Source organism: Watersipora subatra, chromosome 8 (assembly GCF_963576615.1).
Source record: "Watersipora subatra chromosome 8, tzWatSuba1.1, whole genome shotgun sequence".
Lineage (NCBI taxonomy): Eukaryota > Metazoa > Bryozoa > Gymnolaemata > Cheilostomatida > Watersiporidae > Watersipora > Watersipora subatra.
The window spans coordinates 12,846,968-12,857,016 of NC_088715.1; the positions used below are offsets into that span (position 1 = coordinate 12,846,968).

The 10,049-nt window shown below is 33.1% G+C and overlaps 1 protein-coding gene across 1 annotated transcript in view; it reads right to left on the reverse strand.

Annotated features, from left to right (window-relative positions):
* Positions 1–379, reverse strand: part of LOC137401833 (uncharacterized) — a 2,852-nt gene extending 2,473 nt beyond the window's left edge. The window contains exon 1 of the mRNA XM_068088305.1: positions 291–379. Within this exon, the coding sequence (XP_067944406.1) occupies positions 291–379 (89 nt within the window). The remainder of the gene's footprint in view (positions 1–290) is intronic.
* Positions 380–10,049: the final 9,670 nt, after the last annotated feature.

The window sequence follows — 10,049 nt, forward strand, 5'->3', positions numbered from 1 at the left end:
TTCTAGAAGGATTTTGATAGATTATAATCTTCTTGAATCTGATGCTAAATTTGAGTTGTTGGGAGAATTGAAAGTTTTAAAGAAAGTAGCATAACTATTAGCTAGTTTAATTGGACTGGCCTATGACTACATAAAATAGCTACATATAATTTAATTGTGCTCTGGCCTTTGTTAGTTTTGCTGAGTTCTTTTCATTTTTCAATCATATTTCCAGTTATTCTAAATTGTTGATATTATCTAAAAAATTGTTTTAGCTTTTTAGACTACGAATAAATCAGATTTCTGACTACATCATTATTCGTTTGATGGTCCAGAGATATGATTCTTGTTTAGAGTGCAAGAGGTTGCAGGCTCCAATCCTATTTGGCTCATCAACCATTATTCTGTTAAAAAAGTCTCAAAATGTGTTTTAATATATGCTTTGCTTCTCTGGAGAAATTACTAGTTAGTGGAGTCTTGCTTGCATTAATTGATGACTTGATGGTATAAGACATGAATCTCATTTTGAGTGTGAGAGGTCCCGGGTTCAACTCCTGATCAATAATATAGTAATAACAGTATAATATTGGTATAAATGTTAGAATTTGTAGCTTGATGGTTTAAGAGTATTATTTTTGCTAAATGGTTACTAAAGGTCCTGGGTTCAAGTCCCAAATAAACCAAAAAAGGTTTGTAAGAAGTATTTGAAAGTATGTTTCAAAATTCAAGTAACTTTTGTTGTTGCTATGAAAACACAACCAACCAGTTGGAGGTGGTTTACAATCTTTAGAAGTCTGATTAATTAAGGTTAGATGATTTGAGAAAGGGGTGTTTGGCAAGTAAGTTTTATCAGGGCCCACATGAGAAATCGGATTGTCTCAGAGAGTCATTAACCTTTGATGGTGTTTGAATTGTACAATGTTCTCAATCAAATCTTTTGAATATATTATTGATAATAATAAAGGTATAGCACTCTACAAATATTTATATTAGGTTATGTGAAACTTTTGTAAGCCTTTATTGAACTGTAATACTAATTGTCCAAAATCTGGATAATCTACCAAATAGCTTTACATGTACGCATTTTGGAGTCGTGTGCACTCAGTAAAAGAGGGTTAAAATAAACTTGGTCATGACTACATTGGCAATGATAATGAACTTACACAATTTTTTAGATTTCATCAGAATAAAACAGTATTTTTCTCTCATTTACAATTGTTGTTGATGTATGAGGTGATCTGATTACCAAAATGTTTCAAGATTATAATTGATAAAACTGATTGAAAATTGATAAATATCAGTTTGTGAACAAGAGGCTATATCCGGATTGGTAGCATCAATAAGCCAATGCATTCAGTGTTCTGCAGGTGTACGCTGGGTCAAAGCATCACTGATTCTCTCTAACCAACTTGGCAGATTTTCTTTGAATAAAATGGTTAATGCGAAGCTTGATGGTCTAGGGTATGATTCTTGTTCTGGGTACAGAAATTGGTTTACATAAATGATTCACAAACTTTCTATGAAGCCATGTTTGATTGCATCAACTGAGTACAGACGAATACTTAGCCTTACCTTGCAACTTTAGAATAACTATCCATTAAAGTTATGTCAAGTTAGTTAAGGAATAAATTTGGATTAAATATATATTTTTTATTTCTTAGACTTAGACTTAGACTTAGACTTAGACTTAGACTTAGACTTAGACTTAGACTTAGACTTAGACTTAGACTTAGACTTAGACTTAGACTTAGACTTAGACTTAGACTTAGACTTAGACTTAGACTTAGACTTAGACTTAGACTTAGACTTAGACTTAGACTTAGACTTAGACTTAGACTTAGACTTAGACTTAGACTTAGACTTAGACTTAGACTTAGACTTAGACTTAGACTTAGACTTAGACTTAGACTTAGACTTAGACTTAGACTTAGACTTAGACTTAGACTTAGACTTAGACTTAGACTTAGACTTAGACTTAGACTTAGACTTAGACTTAGACTTAGACTTAGACTTAGACTTAGACTTAGACTTAGACTTAGACTTAGACTTAGACTTAGACTTAGACTTAGACTTAGACTTAGACTTAGACTTAGACTTAGACTTAGACTTAGACTTAGACTTAGACTTAGACTTAGACTTAGACTTAGACTTAGACTTAGACTTAGACTTAGACTTAGACTTAGACTTAGACTTAGACTTAGACTTAGACTTAGACTTAGACTTAGACTTAGACTTAGACTTAGACTTAGACTTAGACTTAGACTTAGACTTAGACTTAGACTTAGACTTAGACTTAGACTTAGACTTAGACTTAGACTTAGACTTAGACTTAGACTTAGACTTAGACTTAGACTTAGACTTAGACTTAGACTTAGACTTAGACTTAGACTTAGACTTAGACTTAGACTTAGACTTAGACTTAGACTTAGACTTAGACTTAGACTTAGACTTAGACTTAGACTTAGACTTAGACTTAGACTTAGACTTAGACTTAGACTTAGACTTAGACTTAGACTTAGACTTAGACTTAGACTTAGACTTAGACTTAGACTTAGACTTAGACTTAGACTTAGACTTAGACTTAGACTTAGACTTAGACTTAGACTTAGACTTAGACTTAGACTTAGACTTAGACTTAGACTTAGACTTAGACTTAGACTTAGACTTAGACTTAGACTTAGACTTAGACTTAGACTTAGACTTAGACTTAGACTTAGACTTAGACTTAGACTTAGACTTAGACTTAGACTTAGACTTAGACTTAGACTTAGACTTAGACTTAGACTTAGACTTAGACTTAGACTTAGACTTAGACTTAGACTTAGACTTAGACTTAGACTTAGACTTAGACTTAGACTTAGACTTAGACTTAGACTTAGACTTAGACTTAGACTTAGACTTAGACTTAGACTTAGACTTAGACTTAGACTTAGACTTAGACTTAGACTTAGACTTAGACTTAGACTTAGACTTAGACTTAGACTTAGACTTAGACTTAGACTTAGACTTAGACTTAGACTTAGACTTAGACTTAGACTTAGACTTAGACTTAGACTTAGACTTAGACTTAGACTTAGACTTAGACTTAGACTTAGACTTAGACTTAGACTTAGACTTAGACTTAGACTTAGACTTAGACTTAGACTTAGACTTAGACTTAGACTTAGACTTAGACTTAGACTTAGACTTAGACTTAGACTTAGACTTAGACTTAGACTTAGACTTAGACTTAGACTTAGACTTAGACTTAGACTTAGACTTAGACTTAGACTTAGACTTAGACTTAGACTTAGACTTAGACTTAGACTTAGACTTAGACTTAGACTTAGACTTAGACTTAGACTTAGACTTAGACTTAGACTTAGACTTAGACTTAGACTTAGACTTAGACTTAGACTTAGACTTAGACTTAGACTTAGACTTAGACTTAGACTTAGACGTAGACTTAGACTTAGACTTAGACTTAGACTTAGACTTAGACTTAGACTTAGACTTAGACTTAGACTTAGACTTAGACTTAGACTTAGACTTAGACTTAGACTTAGACTTAGACTTAGACTTAGACTTAGACTTAGACTTAGACTTAGACTTAGACTTAGACTTAGACTTAGACTTAGACTTAGACTTAGACTTAGACTTAGACTTAGACTTAGACTTAGACTTAGACTTAGACTTAGACTTAGACTTAGACTTAGACTTAGACTTAGACTTAGACTTAGACTTAGACTTAGACTTAGACTTAGACTTAGACTTAGACTTAGACTTAGACTTAGACTTAGACTTAGACTTAGACTTAGACTTAGACTTAGACTTAGACTTAGACTTAGACTTAGACTTAGACTTAGACTTAGACTTAGACTTAGACTTAGACTTAGACTTAGACTTAGACTTAGACTTAGACTTAGACTTAGACTTAGACTTAGACTTAGACTTAGACTTAGACTTAGACTTAGACTTAGACTTAGACTTAGACTTAGACTTAGACTTAGACTTAGACTTAGACTTAGACTTAGACTTAGACTTAGACTTAGACTTAGACTTAGACTTAGACTTAGACTTAGACTTAGACTTAGACTTAGACTTAGACTTAGACTTAGACTTAGACTTAGACTTAGACTTAGACTTAGACTTAGACTTAGACTTAGACTTAGACTTAGACTTAGACTTAGACTTAGACTTAGACTTAGACTTAGACTTAGACTTAGACTTAGACTTAGACTTAGACTTAGACTTAGACTTAGACTTAGACTTAGACTTAGACTTAGACTTAGACTTAGACTTAGACTTAGACTTAGACTTAGACTTAGACTTAGACTTAGACTTAGACTTAGACTTAGACTTAGACTTAGACTTAGACTTAGACTTAGACTTAGACTTAGACTTAGACTTAGACTTAGACTTAGACTTAGACTTAGACTTAGACTTAGACTTAGACTTAGACTTAGACTTAGACTTAGACTTAGACTTAGACTTAGACTTAGACTTAGACTTAGACTTAGACTTAGACTTAGACTTAGACTTAGACTTAGACTTAGACTTAGACTTAGACTTAGACTTAGACTTAGACTTAGACTTAGACTTAGACTTAGACTTAGACTTAGACTTAGACTTAGACTTAGACTTAGACTTAGACTTAGACTTAGACTTAGACTTAGACTTAGACTTAGACTTAGACTTAGACTTAGACTTAGACTTAGACTTAGACTTAGACTTAGACTTAGACTTAGACTTAGACTTAGACTTAGACTTAGACTTAGACTTAGACTTAGACTTAGACTTAGACTTAGACTTAGACTTAGACTTAGACTTAGACTTAGACTTAGACTTAGACTTAGACTTAGACTTAGACTTAGACTTAGACTTAGACTTAGACTTAGACTTAGACTTAGACTTAGACTTAGACTTAGACTTAGACTTAGACTTAGACTTAGACTTAGACTTAGACTTAGACTTAGACTTAGACTTAGACTTAGACTTAGACTTAGACTTAGACTTAGACTTAGACTTAGACTTAGACTTAGACTTAGACTTAGACTTAGACTTAGACTTAGACTTAGACTTAGACTTAGACTTAGACTTAGACTTAGACTTAGACTTAGACTTAGACTTAGACTTAGACTTAGACTTAGACTTAGACTTAGACTTAGACTTAGACTTAGACTTAGACTTAGACTTAGACTTAGACTTAGACTTAGACTTAGACTTAGACTTAGACTTAGACTTAGACTTAGACTTAGACTTAGACTTAGACTTAGACTTAGACTTAGACTTAGACTTAGACTTAGACTTAGACTTAGACTTAGACTTAGACTTAGACTTAGACTTAGACTTAGACTTAGACTTAGACTTAGACTTAGACTTAGACTTAGACTTAGACTTAGACTTAGACTTAGACTTAGACTTAGACTTAGACTTAGACTTAGACTTAGACTTAGACTTAGACTTAGACTTAGACTTAGACTTAGACTTAGACTTAGACTTAGACTTAGACTTAGACTTAGACTTAGACTTAGACTTAGACTTAGACTTAGACTTAGACTTAGACTTAGACTTAGACTTAGACTTAGACTTAGACTTAGACTTAGACTTAGACTTAGACTTAGACTTAGACTTAGACTTAGACTTAGACTTAGACTTAGACTTAGACTTAGACTTAGACTTAGACTTAGACTTAGACTTAGACTTAGACTTAGACTTAGACTTAGACTTAGACTTAGACTTAGACTTAGACTTAGACTTAGACTTAGACTTAGACTTAGACTTAGACTTAGACTTAGACTTAGACTTAGACTTAGACTTAGACTTAGACTTAGACTTAGACTTAGACTTAGACTTAGACTTAGACTTAGACTTAGACTTAGACTTAGACTTAGACTTAGACTTAGACTTAGACTTAGACTTAGACTTAGACTTAGACTTAGACTTAGACTTAGACTTAGACTTAGACTTAGACTTAGACTTAGACTTAGACTTAGACTTAGACTTAGACTTAGACTTAGACTTAGACTTAGACTTAGACTTAGACTTAGACTTAGACTTAGACTTAGACTTAGACTTAGACTTAGACTTAGACTTAGACTTAGACTTAGACTTAGACTTAGACTTAGACTTAGACTTAGACTTAGACTTAGACTTAGACTTAGACTTAGACTTAGACTTAGACTTAGACTTAGACTTAGACTTAGACTTAGACTTAGACTTAGACTTAGACTTAGACTTAGACTTAGACTTAGACTTAGACTTAGACTTAGACTTAGACTTAGACTTAGACTTAGACTTAGACTTAGACTTAGACTTAGACTTAGACTTAGACTTAGACTTAGACTTAGACTTAGACTTAGACTTAGACTTAGACTTAGACTTAGACTTAGACTTAGACTTAGACTTAGACTTAGACTTAGACTTAGACTTAGACTTAGACTTAGACTTAGACTTAGACTTAGACTTAGACTTAGACTTAGACTTAGACTTAGACTTAGACTTAGACTTAGACTTAGACTTAGACTTAGACTTAGACTTAGACTTAGACTTAGACTTAGACTTAGACTTAGACTTAGACTTAGACTTAGACTTAGACTTAGACTTAGACTTAGACTTAGACTTAGACTTAGACTTAGACTTAGACTTAGACTTAGACTTAGACTTAGACTTAGACTTAGACTTAGACTTAGACTTAGACTTAGACTTAGACTTAGACTTAGACTTAGACTTAGACTTAGACTTAGACTTAGACTTAGACTTAGACTTAGACTTAGACTTAGACTTAGACTTAGACTTAGACTTAGACTTAGACTTAGACTTAGACTTAGACTTAGACTTAGACTTAGACTTAGACTTAGACTTAGACTTAGACTTAGACTTAGACTTAGACTTAGACTTAGACTTAGACTTAGACTTAGACTTAGACTTAGACTTAGACTTAGACTTAGACTTAGACTTAGACTTAGACTTAGACTTAGACTTAGACTTAGACTTAGACTTAGACTTAGACTTAGACTTAGACTTAGACTTAGACTTAGACTTAGACTTAGACTTAGACTTAGACTTAGACTTAGACTTAGACTTAGACTTAGACTTAGACTTAGACTTAGACTTAGACTTAGACTTAGACTTAGACTTAGACTTAGACTTAGACTTAGACTTAGACTTAGACTTAGACTTAGACTTAGACTTAGACTTAGACTTAGACTTAGACTTAGACTTAGACTTAGACTTAGACTTAGACTTAGACTTAGACTTAGACTTAGACTTAGACTTAGACTTAGACTTAGACTTAGACTTAGACTTAGACTTAGACTTAGACTTAGACTTAGACTTAGACTTAGACTTAGACTTAGACTTAGACTTAGACTTAGACTTAGACTTAGACTTAGACTTAGACTTAGACTTAGACTTAGACTTAGACTTAGACTTAGACTTAGACTTAGACTTAGACTTAGACTTAGACTTAGACTTAGACTTAGACTTAGACTTAGACTTAGACTTAGACTTAGACTTAGACTTAGACTTAGACTTAGACTTAGACTTAGACTTAGACTTAGACTTAGACTTAGACTTAGACTTAGACTTAGACTTAGACTTAGACTTAGACTTAGACTTAGACTTAGACTTAGACTTAGACTTAGACTTAGACTTAGACTTAGACTTAGACTTAGACTTAGACTTAGACTTAGACTTAGACTTAGACTTAGACTTAGACTTAGACTTAGACTTAGACTTAGACTTAGACTTAGACTTAGACTTAGACTTAGACTTAGACTTAGACTTAGACTTAGACTTAGACTTAGACTTAGACTTAGACTTAGACTTAGACTTAGACTTAGACTTAGACTTAGACTTAGACTTAGACTTAGACTTAGACTTAGACTTAGACTTAGACTTAGACTTAGACTTAGACTTAGACTTAGACTTAGACTTAGACTTAGACTTAGACTTAGACTTAGACTTAGACTTAGACTTAGACTTAGACTTAGACTTAGACTTAGACTTAGACTTAGACTTAGACTTAGACTTAGACTTAGACTTAGACTTAGACTTAGACTTAGACTTAGACTTAGACTTAGACTTAGACTTAGACTTAGACTTAGACTTAGACTTAGACTTAGACTTAGACTTAGACTTAGACTTAGACTTAGACTTAGACTTAGACTTAGACTTAGACTTAGACTTAGACTTAGACTTAGACTTAGACTTAGACTTAGACTTAGACTTAGACTTAGACTTAGACTTAGACTTAGACTTAGACTTAGACTTAGACTTAGACTTAGACTTAGACTTAGACTTAGACTTAGACTTAGACTTAGACTTAGACTTAGACTTAGACTTAGACTTAGACTTAGACTTAGACTTAGACTTAGACTTAGACTTAGACTTAGACTTAGACTTAGACTTAGACTTAGACTTAGACTTAGACTTAGACTTAGACTTAGACTTAGACTTAGACTTAGACTTAGACTTAGACTTAGACTTAGACTTAGACTTAGACTTAGACTTAGACTTAGACTTAGACTTAGACTTAGACTTAGACTTAGACTTAGACTTAGACTTAGACTTAGACTTAGACTTAGACTTAGACTTAGACTTAGACTTAGACTTAGACTTAGACTTAGACTTAGACTTAGACTTAGACTTAGACTTAGACTTAGACTTAGACTTAGACTTAGACTTAGACTTAGACTTAGACTTAGACTTAGACTTAGACTTAGACTTAGACTTAGACTTAGACTTAGACTTAGACTTAGACTTAGACTTAGACTTAGACTTAGACTTAGACTTAGACTTAGACTTAGACTTAGACTTAGACTTAGACTTAGACTAGAGACTTAGACTTAGACTTAGACCTTAGACTTAGACTTAGACTTAGTCTTAGTCTTAGTCTATGACTTAGACTTAGTCTAGTCTTAGGACTTAGACTTCTTAGTCTTAGACTAAGTCTAAGTCTAAGTCTAAGTCTAAGTCTAAGTCTAAGTCTAAGTCTAAGTCTAAGTCTAAGTCTAAGTCTAAGTCTAAGTCTAAGTCTAAGTCTAAGTCTAAGTCTAAGTCTAAGTCTAAGTCTAAGTCTAAGTCTAAGTCTAAGTCTAAGTCTAAGTCTAAGTCTAAGTCTAAGTCTAAGTCTAAGTCTAAGTCTAAGTCTAAGTCTAAGTCTAAGTCTAAGTCTAAGTCTAAGTCTAAGTCTAAGTCTAAGTCTAAGTCTAAGTCTAAGTCTAAGTCTAAGTCTAAGTCTAAGTCTAAGTCTAAGTCTAAGTCTAAGTCTAAGTCTAAGTCTAAGTCTAAGTCTAAGTCTAAGTCTAAGTCTAAGTCTAAGTCTAAGTCTAAGTCTAAGTCTAAGTCTAAGTCTAAGTCTAAGTCTAAGTCTAAGTCTAAGTCTAAGTCTAAGTCTAAGTCTAAGTCTAAGTCTAAGTCTAAGTCTAAGTCTAAGTCTAAGTCTAAGTCTAAGTCTAAGTCTAAGTCTAAGTCTAAGTCTAAGTCTAAGTCTAAGTCTAAGTCTAAGTCTAAGTCTAAGTCTAAGTCTAAGTCTAAGTCTAAGTCTAAGTCTAAGTCTAAGTCTAAGTCTAAGTCTAAGTCTAAGTCTAAGTCTAAGTCTAAGTCTAAGTCTAAGTCTAAGTCTAAGTCTAAGTCTAAGTCTAAGTCTAAGTCTAAGTCTAAGTCTAAGTCTAAGTCTAAGTCTAAGTCTAAGTCTAAGTCTAAGTCTAAGTCTAAGTCTAAGTCTAAGTCTAAGTCTAAGTCTAAGTCTAAGTCTAAGTCTAAGTCTAAGTCTAAGTCTAAGTCTAAGTCTAAGTCTAAGTCTAAGTCTAAGTCTAAGTCTAAGTCTAAGTCTAAGTCTAAGTCTAAGTCTAAGTCTAAGTCTAAGTCTAAGTCTAAGTCTAAGTCTAAGTCTAAGTCTAAGTCTAAGTCTAAGTCTAAGTCTAAGTCTAAGTCTAAGTCTAAGTCTAAGTCTAAGTCTAAGTCTAAGTCTAAGTCTAAGTCTAAGTCTAAGTCTAAGTCTAAGTCTAAGTCTAAGTCTAAGTCTAAGTCTAAGTCTAAGTCTAAGTCTAAGTCTAAGTCTAAGTCTAAGTCTAAGTCTAAGTCTA